Below are 22,846 nucleotides of genomic sequence, written 5' to 3'. Positions count from 1 at the left end.
CTTGCAGTCCAAGAGACTCTCAAGAGTCTTCTCCAACACCACAGTTCAAAAGCATCAATTCTTTGGCTCTCAGCTTTCTTCACAGTCCAACTCTCACATCTATATATGACCACTGTAAAAACCATAGCCTTGACTAGGTGGACCTTTGTTGGCAAAGTAATGTCTCTGCTTTTTAATATGTTATCTAGGTTGGTTATAACTTTCCTTCCAAGGAGTAAGTGTCTTTTAATTTCATGGCTGCAATCACCATCTGCAGCGATTTTGGAGCCCCCAAAAATAAAGTCTAACACTGTTTCCACTGTTTCCCCATCTATTTCCCATGAAGTGATGGCTTCTTAGACTGCCATAACAGAATATCACTGATGAGTGGCTGACATATCAGAAATGTATTTTCTCACAGTTCCAGAGGCTAAAAGCCCCAAATCTAAGTGCTGGCTTGGTTAGTTTCTCCTGAGGCCTCTCTCCTTGGCTTGCAAATGGCCACCTACTCATTGTGTCTTCACCTGGTCTTTCTGTGTTATTGCTGTCCTAATCTTGCCCTTCTTAAAAGGATATCAATCAGAGTGGATTAGAGCCCACTCAACCTCATTTTAACTTAATCACCCCTTTAAAGGCCATATCTCCAGTTATGGTCACCTTCTGAGCTACTGGGGACTAGGGCTTCAATATCTGAATTTGGGAAGAAAACAGCTCAGCCCAGAACAGCCAGGCACAAATTTTATCTATTCGTCTACAATGTGGGGAGAGGAGGAAGGAGTAGGCTAGATCTGGGCTCTGCTGCTTGGCTGAGGAGCCCTCATCTGGGATGCACAGATTGCTCAATGGTGGTTATGACTTCGGCAATGAACATAAATAATCATGACCTTATCATTTTGGTTAAAAATAATAATAATAATGCCTGCTCATTTAAAAAAAAGCCCCCCAAAAGTGCCAAGAAGCACAAAGATGAAACATTTTTTAAAAAAATCACTCTAGGGGGGCTCAAGATGGAGGGGACATATGTATAGCTAATGCTGATTCATGTTGATGTATGGCAAAAACCATCATAATATTGTAATTATACTCTAATTAAAACAAACAAAAACCTTCTAGAAATAAACAAAAATTATTCTAAGTCTCACCACCAAGAAATAACCATTTTCTCTCATCATGTTTTTCTACACATGTAGAGTTAGAAGGCAAGATGAGTGGGTGCAGAGAGAGAGAGAAAGAAAAGCAATTTACACAAATGGGCTTATACTACATATCTTAGTTGAAGTCAAAGGTGTTGAGTTTATCTTCAATGACATTAAGAGGAGAAAAATAAAAGGATGCTGTATGAGTCTCCTATCGCTGCTGTAACATCAGCACAAACCTAGCGGCTCAAGGCAATGCTAATTAATACCTTACAGCTCTGGAGGTCAGAAATCTGACACGGGTCTCACCAGCCTCCAGTCAAGGTGTTAGCAGGCCTGCGTTCCTTTCTAGATGCTCTAAGGGAAATTGTGTATTCTTGCCTTTTCCAGCTTTCAGAGGCCCCTGCATTCCTCAGTTCCTGACCTACTTCCTCCATCTTGAAAGCTAATAACTTCAGCTGAGTTCTCCCATCTTATCCATTCTGACTCCCTCTTCACTTTGAAGAACCCCTGTGATTACACTGGGTCCACCAGACAATCCATGATACTCTCCCTATTTTAACGTCACTTGATTTACAACCTTAATTCCATCTGAAACCTTGATTTTTCTTTTGCCACGTAATGTAACATATTCACATGCGTGCATGCTCACTCCCTTCAGTTGTGTCTGACTCTGTGCGACCCTATGGAATGTAGCCCGCCCGGCTACTCTGTCTATGGGATTCTCCAGGCAAGAATACTGGAGTGGGTTGCCATGCCTCCTCCAGGAGATCTTCCCGACCAGGGATCGAACCCACATCTCTTACATCTCCTGCACTGGCAGGTGGGATCTGTGGCACTAGTGACACCTAGGAATTCCTAATATATTCACAGGTTCTGGGAATTAGGACCAGGACATCTTTGGGGGGTAAGGGCATCATTCTGCTTGCTGCAAATGCAAAATGTAAAAAAGAAAAACCAAAAAACTGCTGAACTTCAGCTAAATTTTTCATCACAACACCTCCACTTTAAAATTTTTCTTAATTCTCTAAGTAAAAAAAAAAAAAAAGAAAAGAAAAACCGTTATCAGATAAAATGCTTTTGTTTACAAGTAACAGAAACCAACTTGAAGCAGCTTGACCAATAAGAGACTAAATCAGCTTACAAAAGAGGAAGTGAGCTCTGGCGCCCTGAATACAGACCTAGTGGCCCCGCATTCTTCTTACCTCTCTCCCCTGAAATATCCCAAGCCTCATAATACCTCTTGGTATTCATAATTACTAACATTTGCAAACACTTAATACCTGGAGTACAAGAAAGAGGAGAGGGCTTCAGAGAGGATAAGTAAACCGCAAAGGCCATCCTGCCAGGGGTCCCAGGTCACCCAACTCTAGAAGCCAGCATCTTAACCACTGTCAGTCCTCACTGACCTGTGCTGGTGGGGACACTGTGGTCCAGAGACCTGCCTTCCTGAGTGCATGAGTAGAGGCTGGTGGCCCAAGTTTCCAGGTCTGGTGAGAGGCACAGGCCAGCCCTCAGCCTGTCCACTACACACGACTATGGAGCTGCTATGGTTTTTCCTGTGGTCATGTATGGATGTGAGAGTTGGACTGTGAAGAAGGCTGAGTGCCGAAGAATTGATGCTTTTGAACTGTGGTGTTGGAGAAGACTCTTGAGAGTCCCTTGGACTGCAAGGAGATCCAACCAGTCCATTCTGAAGGAGATCAGCCCTGGGATTTCTTTGGAAGGAATGATGCTAAAGCTGAAACTCCGGTACTTTGGCCACCTCATGTGAAGAGTTGACTCATTGGAAAAGACTCTGATGCTGGGAGGGATTGGGGGCAGGAGGAGAAGGGGACAACAGAGGATGAGATGGCTGGATGGCATCACTGACTCGATGGACGTGAGTCTCAGTGAACTCCAGGAGTTGGTGATGGATAGGGAGGCCTGGCGTGCTGCAATTCATGGGGTCGAAAAGAGTCAGACATGACTGAGCAACTGATCTGATCTGATGGAGCTGCACCAGGATATTTCCAGGTTACCTATTTCCTTCTTTTCCCTCTGCCTGGCTGGGCTAATCTGGGCCTTGGCAATGTGCCTATTGCTCGACAGGCTGGTCTGCTACCTTAAACGGCTTGGTTTCCCCAGGTTAAAATTGTTTGTTCTTAGGATTTCCCTGGTGGGTAGCTAAGACTCTCTGCTCCTAAAGCAGAGGTCCTAGGTTCAATTCCCAGTCAGGGAACTAGGTTTCGCAGGACACTACTAAACAGATCCCACATGCCACAGTGAAGATCAGAGATCTCCTGTCATGCAACTAGGACCCGGGGCAGCCAAATAAATATATATACTTTTAAAAATAATGTTTGTTCTTGGCCCCCTTCCGGCCTCCAGAACACGCGGGGTCGCATCTGCTGACGACTGCTGCCATTGTGTGTGTTATTTAGTGGGAGTGCACCGTTGGTGGGGGGAGGTTCAATGATGTGCAAAACTGCGGCGAACAGGGAGAGCTAGGGCGGACATTGAGGGGCACACTGTCAAGTGACAGCAGCGACCCAGTGTGTCCTCTCAGTGTTGGCCTGAGGAAGAGGCTTTGGTGCTGCCAAAAGGTGGTGGCTGTGGGCGCTGGCGACGGAGCACCTTTGAGCCAGGACCGAGATCCGAGGTTCGCTCTCCGCCCACAGAAATGAGTCATGAGGCTGCACCAGCGGTACCTACTGGAACCTCAATGTGTGCTCCGTCCTCCCAGAGCATGCCTGCCCTGACTGGCACTGCTGTGGCCAACAATGACCTGGCAAGTCTTTTATGAGTGTCCGGTCTGCTTTGACTATGTGTTACCACCCATTTTTCCCTGTCAAAATGGCCGTCTCATTTGTTGCAACTGTTGCCCAAAGCTCACACATTGTCTGACTTGCCGGGGCCCCTTGGGGTCCACTCGCAACTTGGCTATGGAGAAAGTGGCCAATTCAGTGCTTTTCCCTTGTACATATACCTCTTCTGGATGTGAACTAACTCTGCCATACACAGAAAAAGCAGACCACGAAGAGCTCTGTGAGTTTAGGCCTTGTTCCTGTCCATTCCCTGGTGTTGCCTGTAAATGGCAAGGCTCTTTGGATGCTGTTGTGCCACATCTGATGCATCACCATGAGTCCATGACAACCCTACAGGGAGAGGATATAGGATATAGTTTTCCTTGCTATAGACATTAATCTTCCTGGTGCTGTTGACTGCATGATGGTGCAGTCCTGTTTTGACTTTGACTTCATGCTAGTCTTGGAGAAACAGGAAAACTACGATGGTCACCAGCAATTCTTTGCAATTGTACAGCTGATAGGAACACCTGAGCAAGCTCAAAATTTTGCTTATCAACCTGAGCTAAAAGCGCATAGGCAGCAATTGGCTTGGGAAGCCATTCCTTGATCTATTCATGAGGGAATTGCAACAGCCGTTATGAACAGTGACTCCCTAGTCTTTGACACCAGCATTGCACAGCTTTTTGCAGTAAATGGCAATTTACACATCAGTGTAACTATTTCTGTGTGTTGAAATGGCAATCAAACATTTTCTGGCCAGTGTTTAAAACCATTGCATTCAATTTAGACTGGAGTGGGTTGCTATGCCCTTCTCCAGGGAATCTTCGTGACCCAAGGATCCAACCCATGTCTCTTAGGTTTCCTGCATTGGCAAGCGGGTTCTTTTCCACTAGTGCCACCTGGAAAACCCAGTCTAACTAATAGCTCTAGAAAATTATCTACCTCCTAATTCTTGAAACTTGTGACAGTTGCTTACATGGCAAAAAAAAAAAAAAAAGACTTTGTAGATGTGATTAAGTGAAGGATCTAGAGACAGGGAGATTATCTTGATTATCTGATGGGCTCTAAATGTAACCACAAGTGTCCTTATAAGAGGGAGCCTGAGAGAGATTTGAGATAGACAGAAGAGCAGATGCACATACAAAGGAGGTGGCATTATGACCATGGAGGAAGATATTGGAGTGGTGGGGCCACAAGCCAAAAAATGCTAGCAGCCACCAGAAATGTCCAGGGTCACTCCACCCCCAGCAGTGGAGCTGGTGTCCAACTTGGAGGTGCAAATGCCCTCCTATCCCCTCCTGCTGGCCAGAGCTGTGTCGGCTATAAAAGAAGGACAAGCAGCACCTAGAAGCCAGGAGGTCTCCGGGAAGAAGGCTGCCCTGTCCATGGTCTCCTCAGCTTGCAGAGCCCATTTCCACAGAGGATTCAATCCACACACCACTGTGCGTGTGTTCAGGAATGAATTCTCCTTAGTAACCAACCAATACCCCAATGCCAGTGATGTCACACAGTAATAAACATCACAAAATAAAACCTGTCTTCCTGGTTCATAGGTGGACTTCCAAGTAGTGGCAGAGGACCCCGGGCTCCTTGTAAACTGACTTCCCTCTCTTGGGCCTCTCAACCTCCAAAAGATGAACAAAAGGCACATGAAGAAAACACTGTTTGTTAAGTATACACATCATTTTAGCGCAAGCTCCATTCAGCAGGACTGGCCATATGACCCCATCCCTGTGCAAAAGGTGTGGGAAATGTAGTTTATGGCTGGGCAGCTGCTTTGCAGTAGCTCAACACTAGGGAAGATGAAGCATGACTTTTGAGGACAGCCATCTGTCACCGTGACTCCCCGTCAGATGGGTGTGGTCCCCAGGAATCTCAGGCTGGGCCAAGCAAGTGAATTGTTCAAGGTCACACAGTTAGATCCATGATTACAAACTTAGTATCCACTTTCCCAGCTCCTCGTGCCACGCCATTGGACCAACCAGTTCTGTGCTTTGAATTTTAGGAAAAATCTTCAGCCTGGTACTTCATGTTACAAAGCAGTTTTAACTAGAGAATGTCACTTCATCCTCAAAGTGTTTTGGCAAAGGAAGTGGGAAATAAGTTATCCCCACAGATCTGGAGAAGGAAATGGCAACCCACTCCAGTATTCTTGCCTGGAGAATCCCATCCACACGATGAGTTAATATGCATTTGGGCTTCCCCAGTGGCTCAGTGGGGAAAGAATCCACCTGCAATGCAAGAGACACAGGAGACACGGGTTCAGTCCCTAGGTTGAGAAGATCCCTTGGAGAAGGAAATGGCAATTCATTTCAATATTTTTGCCTGAAAAATCTCATTGACAGTGGAGCTTGGCAGGCTGTAGTCCAATGGGTTGCGAAGGCTGAGCAACAAAGCACACAGCACAGAGTATGTGTGACCCCAGGAGTGCCCACCCCCAAAGCTGTGTCACACCTGCAGTGTTCACATCCCAGTCCCTGAGATTCTGAGTGTTCAAATGCTGTATGAGTGACCCCAGAAGTGTTGACTCCCCACTGTGTGTGACTCCACAAATGTCCATTCCCCAATATGTGTGACCCTATGAGGGTCTAAATACCCATATGTGTGACCCCAGAGCCACACACACCACAGCCTGTGACCTCAGCAGAGTCCACTCCCCAGTCTATACTGAGGAGTATCCATTAACCACTCTGTGTGACCACAGGAGTATACACCCTCAGTCCCTAGCCCGAGGGGTGCCAACTCATCACTTCTTTGACCACAAGAATGTCTGTACCCTTTCACTGAGACTGCAGTGATGTCTACAACACAGCCTATGTGACCATAGGACTGTCCTAGCCTCAGTCACTATGACCCCAGGAGTGTCTTCATCTCTGTGGGACACCATGGATGCTCACACTCCAGTCTGTGCAACCTGAGGAGAGTCCAGTCCACAACATGTGTGATTTCAGGTGTCCACTCCCCAGTGTGTTTAACTTCCAGAGTGTCCCAAACCCTCTGTGACTCTTGGAGTGTTCATGCCTCTGAGTGCCCTCAGCCTGTGTGACTCCAGGAGTGTCCAAACCCCATCATTGTGGCCCCTCATCTCTCCACACCTACTCTATGTGACCTCACAGTTGCCCACACCTTAGGTTTTCTGATCCTGGAAGCACACATCCCAGTCTGAGTGACCCTAGAGGCTCCACACTACAATCTGTGCAAATCCAAGGGTGTCCATGCCTCAGGCTATCTGACCTCAGAGGTGTCCACACCCCGGTATGTGTAAGCTTATGAATGTCTACTAACCAGTCCAAGTGACTCAGGAGTATCCACTCCCTAGTGTGTTTGAGCTCAGCAGTGTCCACATACCAATCTGTCTGACCCCAGGACCACCCAGTCTAGTTTGTTTGACTGCAACCATATCGACACACTAGCCAATCTGACCCCAGAAGTGTCTATACTCCACTCTGTGATTCCAAGAATGTGCAGTGTCCAGTGTGTGTGACTTCTGGAAAGCCCAGACCCCCATCTGAGTAACTAAGGCTGTTCACAGTGTATGCTGCTTCATGTGGGCATCACGCTCCTGTCTATGTGGCCCCAGGAGTGTTCACACCCCACTCTGTGTGACTCCAGGATAATCACACCCCTGTCTCTGTGATCCCAAGGATGTCCAGACACCAATTACCCAACGGTATGTTCTGAGACGGTACTAGATTCCTTATCACTGCTATTCCAGCACACCCTCTGTGGGTGTGAGCTGGGGGGTGGTCTGCTCCACAGCTCCCTCCAACACCATAAAGGGTCTCTTGTATCCCTATTTCCTCTCACTCTCTCCAGTGGACCATGCAGTTTCCATATCCCCCATCCCTGGCCACATGCACGTGCACACACCCACACCCCCAAATACAGAGTCCCAGCTCTGTATAGAGAGCTGGGTCAAATAGAGAGCAAAGGTCAACGCAGCCTGCCTCCTGCTGCAGACCCCACCCCACAGACAGCAGTGGAGTAAAGGCACCACTGATGAGAGTGAAACCTTCCAAGACCTTGTGAAACATCTAAATAAAAATTGGACACCCTCCTCACCAGCTAGACTGTCAGCTCCATGTGGGCAGGGACATTTGTCTTATTCTCTGATGTCTCTCCAGCGCCAAGAACAGTGCTTGGTACACAGATCCCATTCATTAGGTGTCCATTGAGTGAACAAACCCTTGACCCAGCAATCATACTTCTAACTCAACATGCACACACATGCACAGAGCTGTGTGCTCAAGACTGGCAGGAGCAAACAGCTGGGAAAACCTTGTAAATGTCCATTTCTAGCCAATGATAGTTGCAGAGTAAAACAAATGGTGGGGGTTTATACTGTATCTCAGAGCACCCACCTAACATGATACAGAATGAATGGAACCTGTGTGTACCTGTCAGGTGGGGATGCCTTCCACGGGACATGCTGTTGACCAGGAAAAGTAGGTGGGAGATGGTTATGGTGACTCTGTGTGTGTTGTGTGTGTGTGTGTGTGTATAAGGAAACACTAGAAACTGACTTCAGTGGTCATTTTTGGAGAGTGGAGCTGGGGATCACCAGTGTAGTTCATATACTGGATGTACTTTTGGAACCTTTTATACAAACCTATGTGTGCTGTGTACTAAGTCTCTTCAGTCATGTCCAACTCTTTGCAACCCCATGAACTATAGCCCATCAGGCTCCTCTGTCCATGGGATTCTCCAGGCAAGAGAATACTAGAATGGGTTGCCATTTCCTCCTCCAGGAGATCTTCCCAACCCAAAAATCGAAACTGCATCTATTATGTCTCCTGCATTGGCAGGTGGGATCTGTAGCACTAGTGCTACCTGGGAAGCCCATACAAACCTATATTCATGTGTAATTCTTCATAAAGGAAAATCTTAAGCAAAACCAATATGCACAGCACAAAGCATTTGTGTGTCTGTCTGAGTGGGTATCTAGGGTGTGTCTAGGTACAAGAATCTGAAACTCACATGCCCCAGGGGCTGGACAGCTCATTAACAAGAGAAAGGGCACTCAGCTCAGGGTAAGGTGAACAGCAATGGGGCTGATGAATGTTCCCTCTCAGCAGTGGAGGGTGAGGATGGGGTTGAGAAAGGGGTGGGAAGGGGAGGACTTCAGAGCTCACACCCCAAAAGCATTCATAAACTCACACCCTGGGACAGAGAACATTTAATAGCTTCGAGATCTTGCCTTGGAAACAGATCTATTACAAATTAGTGTAGTTATACTCTAACTCAGACTGTTCCTAACTTCATACGCCAGACACAGACTCCCAAAGAGATCAAAGATCTCACACTTGGGAGATACACTCTAAATAGATCAGAGATCTCACACCCTAGAATAAAGGTCCTCCCCCCAAATTTCAGGATGGGTAGTTTTTCTATGTTATTACAAAGGAATCCTTAATTGTGGACTGAATGTTTGTGTCTCCCTCCCCAAATCCATGTGTTGAGGCCCCCAATGTGATACATTAGGGGCTTTTAGGAAGGTATTACAGTTAGATGAAGTCATGAGGGTAAAACCCTCAAGATGACATTAGTACCCATGTAAAAAGACACCAGAGGGACTTCCCTGGCAGTCCAGCAGTTAAGACTCTGCACTTCCATTGCGAGGGCTATGGGTTCAGTACCTGGTCAGGGAGCTTTTTAAAAAAGAAGACACCAGAAAGTTTGTTCTTTCTCTCTGCCATGTGAGGACCTGGCAATAAGGTGGCCATCTGCAAGCCAGGAAGAGAGATGTTATCAGAACCCAACCATACTAGCACTCTGATCTTGGACTTCTGGCCTCCAGAATGGTAAGAAAATAAATTACTGTTTCAGCTACCCTGTCTATAGTACTATATTATGGTGGCCTGAGCTGGCTAAGACATCTTAGGCTTTCACTTTCCAGGCCCTGTGTTTTATGTCAGAGTCCTTGTACTTGCACCGTCTACCTCTGTCAACACCAGCAGTCCCTAGTCAGTGGCCCTCCCATTCCTGCCCCTTGATCTGCAGGCATTGAGCCAGAGGGCTATCTGAAGGCTGGGGGCAAAGACACTTAGCCTACCACACTGCGCCATCTGCACTCCAGGCTGCCAGCCAGGATGTGGAGTTGGACTTTGGAGAAGCAGGTGAATGGGGTGGCCCCCAGGGGTCTTGGGGCACGGGTACTGGCAGCAAGGCTGAGAGTTCCCAGCTGGGCCTGGCAACCTACTTCCCTTCTATGTGGCTGTCCCGGTGTGCTTTCATCCATTTCCCCACCCTCTTCCTTCTTCTTTCCTCTTTCAAAGACAAGCAGAGGGCAGCAGAGGGACATAGAAAGCCCCTGCTCTAACACACAGCAGACTGTCAGCAGGTCTGCAGGAGTGGGCAGCTGCTCAGCTCCGCTCCCTAGGGGCGGCTCCAGGAGCCGGTTCAGCCAGGGCCATTGGGGTGGGGCGGGACAGGGAGTGGCCAGGAAAGAGCGCTGCTCTTGAGGTTTGCTAAAAGAATTCCAAGGGCCACTGGCACCCCGAAGGAGACCTTGCAAAGGACTTTGTAGGAAGATAGAAGCCGTCCCTGTGGAGGAGGCCGGAGGGAGGCTATAGTATTTTGGACAGTCTAGTTTATATATATTTACATATATAATACACATATAGACATATATTTGGTTGTGAGAAATAAAGCGGATTATGCTTTATGCAGTGCTTAGAACAGAGCTTGACACATAGTAAGCTTAAGTGTCTTGCTTGTAGAAAGGGAATGGTGCCTGCTGTTCCAAGTAAACAATGAATGTTGCCCAGCCTCAAGCCAGCAGCCACTGCAGCTGCCGCCCAACAATGCACCCTGGGGGCATTTAGGAGAACCACCCTAGGTAGTTAAGCAAACTGGCCCTAGGTAGTTAAGATGCATACCTGAGAAAAGATTTCAATGAGCCCAGACTCTCGCATCCTCCCATACATAGAAAAGTGCTAAAATCATTAACTTGAGAAGGCTGCTTTTTGTGATTAGCAGTAATATTTTGATGTTTGACTACATGGTTTTTTTTTGTTTGTTTGTTTGTTTTTTCAGCAAAAATTCCTGTATATCCAGAGTCCTCCCTTACCTATTTGGAGCAGCTCCTCAGAGCTATCTGAGCAGCTGTCTCCTGGGTTATTGTCCTCAGTCCTCAGTCAAGTCCTGAAATATAACAACTCAACAACTTTTAGGTTGTACACTTTTCTTCAGTCATCTTTTTTAAAACCAGCCTCCCTAACCTCATCTCAAAACCCTGCATGATCTCGCCTGGGCTTCCCCTCTTCCTGTCTCACTCTCGGATTCCATGCCACATGGGCCTTCTTCCAGTTCCTCAAGACAGCCAGCTTTGCTTATTCTTGAATTTGCAAGGATGGAGCTCCACATCTGCAAAGCAGAATTGGGGAGTGAATGTGAGCTAGTAGGGCACTGGATAATGGAAGGAGTTAGTTGAATTGATTTCCAAATACTTATCAGATTTGGGGGATGTGGCTAAAGCAGTTTAAAGCAATGCTCAGGCAATAATCTATAGCTCTAAATGTGTAGAAATGTAAAGACTTGAAAATCAAGTACCTCAGCTTCCATATCAGGAGTCTGGCAAAGGAACAGCAAATTGAACCCTGAGAAAGTGGAAGGAAGGAAATTATAAAGAGAGCAGAAACTGGGGAAATGGGAAACATACAACAGAGAAAATTAATGTCAAAAATTGGTTCTTTGAACAGATTAAGAAACTATTAGTAAATTTTGTTTTCTCAATAAGAGAAAAAACATAAAATACAAATATCAGGACTGAAAAGGGAGTGCTATTATCAATCCTACAGACATTAAAAGGTTAATAAGATTTTTAATACATAGAACATTAGTTTCAATGAAGCTCAAATGGTCAATCATTTCCCCAGTTCTATGGCTTCTGTGTTCATATGGATACTCTGAATCCATGAGGACAGCAGAACTCAAGAACTTTTCTAATGCCTCCTTCACTCATGAAAATAGAAAAGCACAGTATTTTTTTTAAGCTGGGGCTCAAGTGAAAGCAATTGTTTAAAATGTAATGGGTTTTTTTTTTTAATGTAATGGTTTCAAATGGAATTGAACACAGCAGAATAGAACAGAGTGGAATAGAACAGAGGCCAGACTTTGTGCCAGGCACGGGCTCTAATTATTGTAGTGAAGTGAAGTTCCTCAGTTGTGTCTGACTCTGTGACCCCATGGACTGTAGCCTACCAGTTCCTCTGTCCATGGGATTTTCCAGGCAATAGTACTGGAGTGGATTGCCATTTCCTTCTCCAGAAGATCTTCCTGACCCAGGGATCAAACCTGGGTCTCCCGCATTGTAGACAGACGCTTTACCATCTGAGCCACCAGGGAAGTCCAATAACTGTCGTAGATATTCATTAATTGAACAAATATTATAGAACATCTGCTAGCTATTTGGGACACAGTGGGGAACAAAACAGAAATTTCTACACTTATGAAGCTTATATTCTAATCAGGGAGACAGATACTAGCATGTGCAAAAGGCCCCGAGGCTAAGGTTCAAGGATGGCCCTTATGAGGAACAGGCAAAAGGACAACATGGCTTGGAATCCAAGAGCAATGAATGAGGGGACTTCCCTGATGGTCCAGTGCTTGAGGATCTGCCTTGCAATGCGGGGACACAGGTTCAACTCTTGATGGGGGAACTAAGATCCCACATGCCACAAGGCAACTACGCCCAGGTGCCTCAACTATACAGCCCATGTACTCTGGAGCCCATGAGCCACAATGAAGGATCCCAAGTGCCACAACTAAGAACTGATGCAGTGAAAATAAATAAATAAATAGGTTGCAAAGATTGAGGGTCACAGTACAGAGAGTCTGGATTTTAACAAGATGACCACAACATCATCATCATCAACTCTTATAGCACTTGCTGTCAGGCATTGTTGTAAGATTTTTTTTTTTTTGGCCACACTGCCCAGCTTGTGGGATATTAGTTCCCCAACCAGGAACCAAACCCGGGCCCCTGGGAGTAAGAGCACCAAGTCCTAACCACTGGACCACCAGGGAACTCCTCCCAACTTTTTTTTTAAGCTGTTCACAACAGTTCTATAAAACACATAAAAAAATCATACCCATTTTCTAGAAATGGAAACCAAACTCTCTCAGCCCAGAGAGCAAGTAAATATCAGTCTGGCTCCACAATATTTTTTTTAACCACTATACTCTGCAATTTATGGTGCATAGGCATCTTATAATCCTGTAGCAGATGTAATGTAAATATACAAATTACTAAAGAACTCGAATCAAGAGAAAGATCTGGTGGGAGGTGTGCTGAAGGCAGGAAATGAGTGGTGGGGTGGTGTGCCCTCCCCCTAGGCATCAGTGCTGATCTGTAGGCACACATGCCCAGAAACATTACTGCATCTGAGTTGCTCCCTTCTTGTCCTGTCCTCTGTGATTAACTGTGGAGTGATAAAGGAAGGGACTGAGTTTTAAACTGGCCAATAAAGGGCTTGTACTCATGGAAGTGGGCCTCCTCTGTTCTTATTATTTCTTATAAAAGAGATGAATTCCAGCTCTGGGAAAACAAGGGAGAGTTTGGTTTTTGGTCTCAACTCTCCTATCTTCCAAAAACCAAACTCTCCCTTGTTCTATAAAGCAGCTTGCTTTGAAGAGTGGCCTGGTGGGGGTGGCAAGCTGAATTCCATCATTAGCCCACTAGTAACATTATGTGGAATTGTCTTAAAAAAACCAACAAATGAGTCCATTTTTAAATACCCGCCTCCTTAAAAAAAAAAAAATTACAGGGCATTGTAGTATGGTAGTTCAGAGAAAGAACTGTGGTGATCAGCATCAACAAAATACCATCGGTAAACTCCTAAGGGATATAAACCTGACTTAAGCTGATCACCTTTGGAGAAGGAAATGGCAACCCACTCCAGTATTCTTGCCTGGAGAATCCCATAGACAGAGGAACCTTGCAGGCTACAGTCCATGGGGTCGCAAGAGTTGGACACGACTGAGTGACTTTCACTTCACTCCTATCTTCACCTCTATCCCCCTGGAAGGAGGAAAATAATAAGAAAACAGTGAAGGGTGGTCACGGCAGACACATGGACTCTTGTGAACCCACACATGAGCAATAAGTACTGAAGATTCCTCCCAGGACTTTCCCCTTGGAATGGGGGTAGAAGGAAGTATAGTCACTGGGGAGGTGAGGGGAAGTGGGGAGAAGGAAACACAGGAAACATGGGTGTGACCAGTGGCAGTGTGGTCTCTTTTGACTCTTTTTTTTTCTTTTTTTAGTCATGGAGGGACAACAGTCAGACCCCTTCCCTGTGTCTTATCCATAGACTTGACTACATTGTGATGACAGTAAAGAGACTCAAAGACACCACTATGTTTTATTCCAAGATCCTGGGCATGGAGGTCATGACTTCTGAGGTAACAACTTCCCCAAATGCCAAACTGCAGCTGGGGTAAAATTTGATTATACTATTTTAAAAAGTAGCCTAGAACTCCAAAACACACACACACAATTTAAAAATGACCAGTGGAGGAGATTCCAAACTCTGAATAGTGGGACTTCACTATTCAGTGAATAAAGGGAGGGAAGGAAGGGAGGAAATAACCACAGAATAATGTGAGAGAACTTTCCAGTCCTTATATGGAGAGTTAACTGAGTATCCAGCATGTTTACACCTAAATATGTTCCTAAGAAATTATAGAACATCAAAATAAATACAAAGCTCCTAGAAGTTTTCAGAGAGTTTAAAAAGTAGTTCAACTACAAAGGAAAAGGCAATGTAGACTTCAGATTTCCCAAGAGTCAGAGACCAGAAGACAACAGAAGAACAACTTTAAGATTCTGAGGGAAAACATTTCAACCTAGAATTCTATGACCAGACAAATTATTAATCAAGGTGGGTGTAGAATAAAACATTCTTAGACATATTAATAAAAAGACTCAGAAACTTGGCCTACTTGCTTTCAAAATTACTTGAGAATATCTTATCAAAATGAGTGATTAATCCAGGAAGACATCAAAGTCAGGAAACAGTGGATCCTAAGAGGAAGATCCAGAAAGATACCTAGAACACAATCAGTCCAGTTTGGGTCAGGAAAACAAATGTCCCCAAGAAAAACGGATTCAAGGTAAAAAGGTTTCCAGAGATTGAATACAATCCTTGAGAATTTGGAACAACTCCCAAGTGGGAGATGCAGAGACACTGATTGCCTTCAATGGAAAGGACCCACGAATGGCAAACAGAGTAAAAAAAATGTAAAATTGACATGGAATGTGTGCTCTGTGCTGTGTGCTCAGTCTCTCAGTTGTGTCCAACTCTACAACCCTATGGACTGTAGCCCGCCAGGCCCCTCTGCCCATAGAATTCTCCAGGCAAGAATACTGGAGTAGGGTGCCATTTCCTACTCCAGGAGATCTTCCCAACTCAGGGATTGGACCCGAGTCTCTTGGATCTCCTGAATTTCCAGATGGATTCTTTACTAATAGCACCACCTGGGAAGCTCCAACATCGAATGTCATGCATAAAAATAGAATTATGCACTATCAGACTGGATGTATACACAGCAAGATCTGGATGTATACACAGCAAGGGTCTTAAAAAGATCATGCTGAACAAAAAATGGTGAAGTCCAATTATGTCCATAGCACAGTACCACTTATAACATACACACATAAAACAATAATATACCTTTTACAATAACTTATAAAAACCAAAGAATGAACATCAAACACATTATAATCATTGCCTATGTTGGGGACAGGAATGAAGACTGGAGATAAAGAGACTAAGTATACAAATAAAACTAGAGAAGGGCCTTGCATGCATCAACAATAATAGGCATACGAAGCCTCAGCCCTTGGTATCTGGACACAATGGAGTGAAATTCAGTACATCTAGGATCAAGAAAAGTCTTAAAAGCTGCAAGAGTGGAGGGTGGATGCATCATATAGAAAAGAAATGAAAAACAGATTAACATCAGACGTCTTATCAGCAATACCAGATTCAGGAAGACAATGAAGCCACATATAAAAGGCTATGGGAAAATAGCCTACAACCTCAAGTTCTATACTCAGCTGAACTATCATTCAAGTGAAATAAAGTCATTTTCTGATAGAATGAATGTAGTATCTGCCATGGTGATATAAAGGGACTATAAAAGTGATTTTTTTTTAATGGCAGAAGTCTCATCCTCCTGCTCAACCAGAACATGTGCATACAGATTCTTTTCTGTGTGGTGTCTATGGAGTGGGGGAAATAGCTTTATGGAAAATTAAAATATTTTGCCATTAAATACATAAATAAATAAAAATGGCAGAAGTTGACAGGCACAGGAGAAAGAGGCAAGATGAAGAGGATAGTTGGGTCAATGAGATACTATGTTCATCCATCAAAACATTAAGGTGCAAGTGGGTTATTTTTAAATTGTAAAGGAATCAAAACAGGAGCTAAAACTGATGACAATTCTATTGGGAGGGGTAGTATTGTGGATGAGCTAAATTCTCATTTATCATAGCAGGAAAAATAAAATGTCTGAAGTTGCCAAATCAAGAAATAGTGGCACGTCAGTTAGGGACTGTGTTTGGAGGCACGTGGGAGAAAACTTAACTGGGTTAAGCTAAGTGGGCTAAATAAAATAGAGTTTTCTCTTTCTCTCAGTCAACAATCAGTCTAGAGGTAGGCAGGCAGGGTGTGGGCAGTGGCTGAAAGGAGGAAATGAGTAGGCAAAAAGCGTCAGCTCAGTGGGGTGGGAAGGTTTTCAGAAGCATGGCTCACAGCCTCTGCTAACATTTCATTATCCAGCCTTCCATGGCTGCCCAGCAAGGAATGCTGGGAAATGCAGGTTTTTAAAGCTGGGTACACAATAGATCCCACTGAAACTTGGGTTGTCTTTAAAATAAAAAGGGGAGAAATGTATATTAAGCAGGCAGATTATAGTCTCTGCCATGGATAGTATCAACATATTATTTGGAGGTATGGAAATAATTTCCAGAAGAAACACATACACACATTGAAAGCATTTGCCTCTAGGGAACAAGATAAGAGTGGGGCACCAAGTGGCTATTTTTCATCAAAGCCTTGTTCTATTTCTTTTTTAACCTTGTTGGTGTAGATAGGGGGCTGTGCCTCACACTCACCTTGGAGGTTTAGTTCCAGGTTGTTTTCTCCCCCCAAATAGGGAGACCAGAAAGCACTGTGTTTTGGAGACCAGAAATTTAACCTCCACGAGGTGGGAAAGGAATTTGAACCCAAAGCCACTCACCTGGTCCCCGGCTCCCTGGATATATGCCTGATCATAAAGATGCATTTGGAGGAAATGGTCCAGTGCCTCAAGGTGAGTCAAACTTCCATCTTCTTTTGAGAAAGCTGCTACAGATGCAATGAAAACAGAAGTATGACTCAAACTTCAGACATAACAGATTTCATCACATCCAGATAAGGTTTGCACACCATTGTTTACTCATTATCATGGACATAATTTTCCCCATAAACAAATGTATTTTAAAAGAAAACTTTACATCACCCTTGTGGAAAACAGTATACCTAAACTCTATTTATATAAATACATTTGTGTAAAAAGAAAATGTTCAACCAAGTAAGTGGAAATTCATCATATCTTGGCATAAAGAGGAGACAATTATAAAAACAAACAGCTGTAAAAGCATCACAGTGTCATTAGATTCTAGCCACTTCTGCTTCCCCCAATCTCTGGGCTTGACAAAGTTAGGTTGGTTAGAGAGGTATCAAGGACTTCGCATCCACCAGACACTTTCTTCTTGGTATAATCAGAAGGATTGAAAGAGGACTGAACAGGGAATAATTTCTGACTCACTGTAATTTTTTTTTACTCACTGTAATTTAATTTAGTATCCTTGTAATACTTAAGATGATTTCATGTGAAGGGGACATTGGTTCTCCTTTTGGGAAACACAGATTGAGGTATTAAATCTATTTTGTGCAAATTGACCTGGATTCTTTTGGAAAATATCAGTGAAAAAGTCTGGCTTAGAAGTAAAGTGGGTAAAGCATAGGGTTTAAGGGTATGGACTTTGGCTTGCCTGGGTTTGAATTCTGACTCTGCCACGTACTAGGCACATTATCATCCCCATTTGATGGATGAGGAAACTGAGGTGCTGAGCAGTTAGGTACTCTGCTTGAGGTCATACAGCTCTTAAATAGCTGGAACAGAGTGAGGGAGAGGAGAATGGTAGGAGATGAAGTGTGAAAGATACAGGGGTCTTCTAGGCCACCGTAAAGAATGAAATTTTGGTCTCAAACATGGTCTGTGAATGAATGATTTTTGTTCTCTCCTCCCACTTCAGGCTTGTGATGTCATTGAGGAGGGTCCAGTCCCCAGAACAGGGGCAAAAGGGCCCATTATGTCCATCTACCTCCGAGACCCTGACGGAAACCTGACTGAGGGGTCCCAACTATATCTCCTCATGATGGAGGTTAGTTCTCTGCCATTCTATCCCCTGCCATGTCACCCCCTCCCTTCCTTCCTGCAAACCCTTATCCAGGCCCAGAAACTTCTAAGGACTGAGGACTCGGGCACTTTATGCATCTTGCTGGGCGATCTGAGGTGGGTTTGGGACCAACATGTCTGAGAGTCCCCTATCCAAGCTGCCCAATAAATCACTTTCAATTAACATGAGCTCTTTATTATTACTGTCTCAGCATTATACATGGCTGTTTTTCTAGAACATAAGGTCTCTGAGCTATTTGGGGGTCAGTGACCAGGGGGTAGGACATCTCTGAGGACAAAATTCAGGGTCATCACCTTGGGATTCAAGGCCCCTGATAGATTTCTCCTTGTCAGTGAGCTTATCCTTTTCATCCTTTTTGATTCAGCTCACTCCTGCCAAGTGCTGCCTGATGTTTATTCCACCCAACTGGTTTGACTGAACTCCAAGATCTCTGCAATTCCCATGGGGCCTTCAAGGGCCAGCCCAGATAACACTACCTCCTCCTAGAGCACCTTAGCTGGTTTCAGCCCTGCGGAATGTGGCACTTTCTACATTTGGATCTGGTAGGTTCAGACTCATCTCAACTGAGGCTCTGCTCCTACAAGAGGAGACAGATGGGACAAGAACAAATTTTCTCTGTTTCTGTCCTCTTCCCCCACCATTTACTGATTCAGTCAATCAATAAACATACATTGAGCACCTATTGTGTGCTTGGGCCTGTTCCAGGCATTGGAAAGACAGGGTTGAACAGAAGAGATAAGCTTATCTATGTTTGTGGAGCTGCCATTCTGGTGGGAGAGACAGAAAAGAAATAAAATTAAGTAAGGAAAATATCAAGTGTGCTAGAGGATGATAGGTGCTTTGGGAAAGTGGCAACAGATTAAAAAAAATCTGAAGCATTTTCCAATATGTAATAGGATGGTCAGGGAAACCTCACTGAGAAAGAGACATTTTAGCCCAGACATGAAAAGATGAGGGAGGGAGCTGTGCCAATAGCTACAGGAAGACCATAGCAGGCAGAGAGCATAGCCAGTGCAAAGGCCCTGATACATGCAGGGGCCTGGTGTCTGTGAGGAGCAGCGAGGAGGCTAGTACAGAGGAGCAGAGTGAGTGGGGGAGCAGCAGGAGGTGAGGTGGGGGAGGTTGGGGGGACAGATGGTGCAGGGCCTCATGGGCCATGGAGAGGACTCTGGCTTTTACTCTGAGTGACAGGGGAGCCACAGGAGGGTCATGAGCAGAGGAGAACTGTGATCTGACTTAGGATTTAACAAACTCCCTTCGGATGCTTTGAGGAAAATAGACTACAAGGTTGAGGGTGGAAGCTGGGGGACCCTGAGGAGGAGGTTACTGCAGTGGTTCAGATGAGTAACACTGGTGCTGGTGGGAGAAGTGGTAAAAAGTGGTTCGATTCTGGAGATACTCTGAAGACAGAGACCACGTGAGTTCACCAAGAGAGAAAATGTCAACTAGAGAAGAGGCCCAAGGACATTTAGAGTTCTAAAACAAGAGGAGGAACCAGTGAATGATGCAGGCAAAGAGGAAAGGAGAGAGCACAGATCCCTAGGCAAATAAGAGATGGATGAAGGAGTACATATGAGACTCTCTTTAAGGTGAGGGAGCCCCTAGTCTTGTGGACTCTGGTCTCTTAAACAGTCTCCAGGTGGTAGTTTAGCCATGCCCTATGAGTAAATTCCCAGGGAGCCCCCAAAATGCTGGGGATAGAGGATGGTTAAGGATGTGAGTTTTAGCACTTGAAAGGCTTTGCCAAAAGCTGTAGCACGTTTCCTGCCTATTTTTTAAAAAAATAACTTGCCTTGGACCCAGATGCTATGTGCCAAGAGATAGATGATTTATGGAAGGAAGGATGGAACAAAGGAAGGATGGAAGGAAAGGAATAATGGAAGGGAATAAAGAAAGAAGGAAGGGCATGGATAGATGAATAAAGGGGTAGGTGGACAGGTGGATGGATAGATGGGTGGGGAGGTGGAAGGATGGATAGACTGATATCCCCTGCCCCAGGAAAAAACTCTTCCACATGTGTGTGCACAGAGACATATGAGCTTGTAAGTTGCAGGTTTGCTGTAATAAAGAAAAGACTGTAAACAACCCAGATGTCCATCAGCAGATGAATGGTTAACCAAAACATTGTATATCCATTCCATGGAATACTACTTGGCAATAAAAGGGAATGAACTTATGAGGTCATCATTACTTGATACCAAAACCAGACAAAGACGTAGTAAGAAAAAACAACTATAGACCAATATCACTTATGAATATAGATGCAAAAATCTTCAACAAAATACTAGTAAATAGAATACAGTAACATATAAAAGGATTATACACCATAACTAAGTAGGATTTATCCCTGGAATGTAAGATTAGTTCAACATGTGAAAATCTATTAATGTAATATGCCATATTAATAGAATAAAAGACAAAATCCACAGGATCTTAATAGATACAGAAAAAAGCATTTGACAAAATTCAACACCCTTTCATGATAAAACACTCAACAATGGCTGATTCACAATGATGTACAGCAGAAACCAACACAATATTTAAAGCAATTATCCTCCAATTACAAATAAATTAAAACAAAAACACAAAACACTCAAAAAGCTAGGAATAGAAGAGAACTTCCTCAACCTGATAAAGGGCATCTACAAAAAATCTACAGCTAACATCATATTTAATGGTGAAAGACTGAATACTTTTTCCTGAAGATGAGGAACAAAACAAGGATATCCCCTCTCAGCACTTCAATATTGTACTGGAGGTTCTAGTCTGGGTAATTAGGCAAGAAAAAGAAATAAAAGACATCCATATTGGAAAGAAAGAATTATACAATCTCTATTTGCAGATAACATAATCTTGTACACAGAAAATCTTAAGCAATCCACAACAAAGCCACTACAACAAAGCTCTGCAAGGTTGTAAGACACAAGATCATAGAAAACTTGATTGTATTTCTATACACTAGCAAAGAAAAACCCACAAGTGAAATTAAGAAAACAATTTCATTTACAACAGCATCAGAAAAATAAAATACTTAGTAATAAACTTAACAAAAGATGGGCAAGATTTATACATTGAAAACTATAAAACATTGTTGGAAGAAATTAAGAATACCTAAATAAAAACACATCACATGTTTATGAATTACCAACTTCATAGCATTAAGATAGCAATACTCCCCAAATTGATCTACAAATTTAGTGCAATTACTATCAGACTCCCAGCTTACTTCTTTGCAGAAATTGACAGGCTGACCCTAAAATTCAAGTGGAAATGTTGGGGATCCAGAATAGCTACAAAACTATTGAAAAAGAAACACAGAGTTGGAATACTTGCATGTCCCAATTTAAAAACTTACTACATAATATGGCAATCAAGACTGTGTGGTACTGACATAAAGATAAATATACAGATCAATGGAATAGAATTGAGAGTCCAGAAATATATTTATGCACCATGGGCAATTGATTTTATCAAGTGTGCCAAGACATTTCAATGGGGGAAGGAATAGTCTTTTCAAAAAATGGTGCTGGGACAGCTGGATATACACATGGAAAGAATTAAACTGGACCCCTACTTTGCATTAAAGTAATTCAAAATGGATCAAAGACTTAAATATTAAGCACTAAAACTATAAAACTTTTAGAAGAAAACCTAGGCATAAATCTTCACAACCTTGGATTAGGCAACGGTTTCCTAGATATGACACCTAAAGCATAGCAACCAAAGAGAAAAATAAATAAACTGGACTTCCTCAAAGCTAAAAACTTTTGGGAATTCCCTGGTTGCCCAGTGGTTAGGACTCCATGTGCTCACTGCCAAGGTCCTGGGTTCAACCTCTGGTCAGAGAACTAAGATTCCACAAGCTGCATGATGCATCCAAGAAAAAAAGGCTAAAAGCTTTTGTGCTTCAAAGAACACTCTCAAGAAAGTGAAAAGATAACCGACAAATAAGAGAAAAATATGTGCAATCACATATCTGATAAGGGTCTAGCATACAGAACAAAGAATTCTTAATACTCAAAAATAAAAAGACAACCCAATTAAAATGGGCAAAGGATTTGAACAGACATTTCTATAAAGAATATATACAAATGGCCAACCAGAAATTCCTTGGTGGTCCAGTGGTTAGAATTCAGTGCTTTCACTGCTGAGGCCTGGGTTCAATCCCTGGTCAGGTAACTAAGATACTGCAGGCTTCATGGTATGGTTAAAAAAAAAGGCCAACAAACACATGAAAAGATGCTCAATATCATTAGCCATCAGGGAAATACAAGTCAAAAGCACAATGAGATACCATATCTCATTTACTAGGATCAGAAATGAGCACAGTAACTGGAAAGGATGTATAACCTTCATATAGCTACTCTGTAGAATACCTTTGAGGTTCCTCAAAAAGCTGAAAAAAGAATTACCACAGGACCTTGCAATTCCATTCCTAGATATACACCCAAGAGAACTGAAAATATATA

General features: G+C 43.7%; 1 protein-coding gene and 1 pseudogene across 1 annotated transcript; both read left to right on the top strand.

Moving 5' to 3' along the window:
* Positions 1–3,173: 3,173 nt before the first annotated feature.
* LOC102400584 lies at positions 3,174–4,637 on the top strand (annotated as a pseudogene).
* A 4,312-nt stretch (positions 4,638–8,949) lies between these two features.
* Positions 8,950–18,795, top strand: GLOD5 (glyoxalase domain containing 5). Its single transcript, XM_044936476.2, has 6 exons — positions 8,950–8,985; positions 9,952–10,020; positions 14,171–14,308; positions 17,069–17,224; positions 18,213–18,341; positions 18,742–18,795. The coding sequence occupies exons 1-6, from the start codon at positions 8,950–8,952 to the stop codon at positions 18,793–18,795; spliced, it is 582 nt and encodes a 193-aa protein (XP_044792411.2).
* Positions 18,796–22,846: the final 4,051 nt, after the last annotated feature.

This window comes from Bubalus bubalis, chromosome X (assembly GCF_019923935.1).
Source record: "Bubalus bubalis isolate 160015118507 breed Murrah chromosome X, NDDB_SH_1, whole genome shotgun sequence".
NCBI classification, from domain to species: Eukaryota; Metazoa; Chordata; class Mammalia; order Artiodactyla; family Bovidae; genus Bubalus; species Bubalus bubalis.
This window is presented reverse-complemented; position numbering and strand designations above follow the sequence as displayed.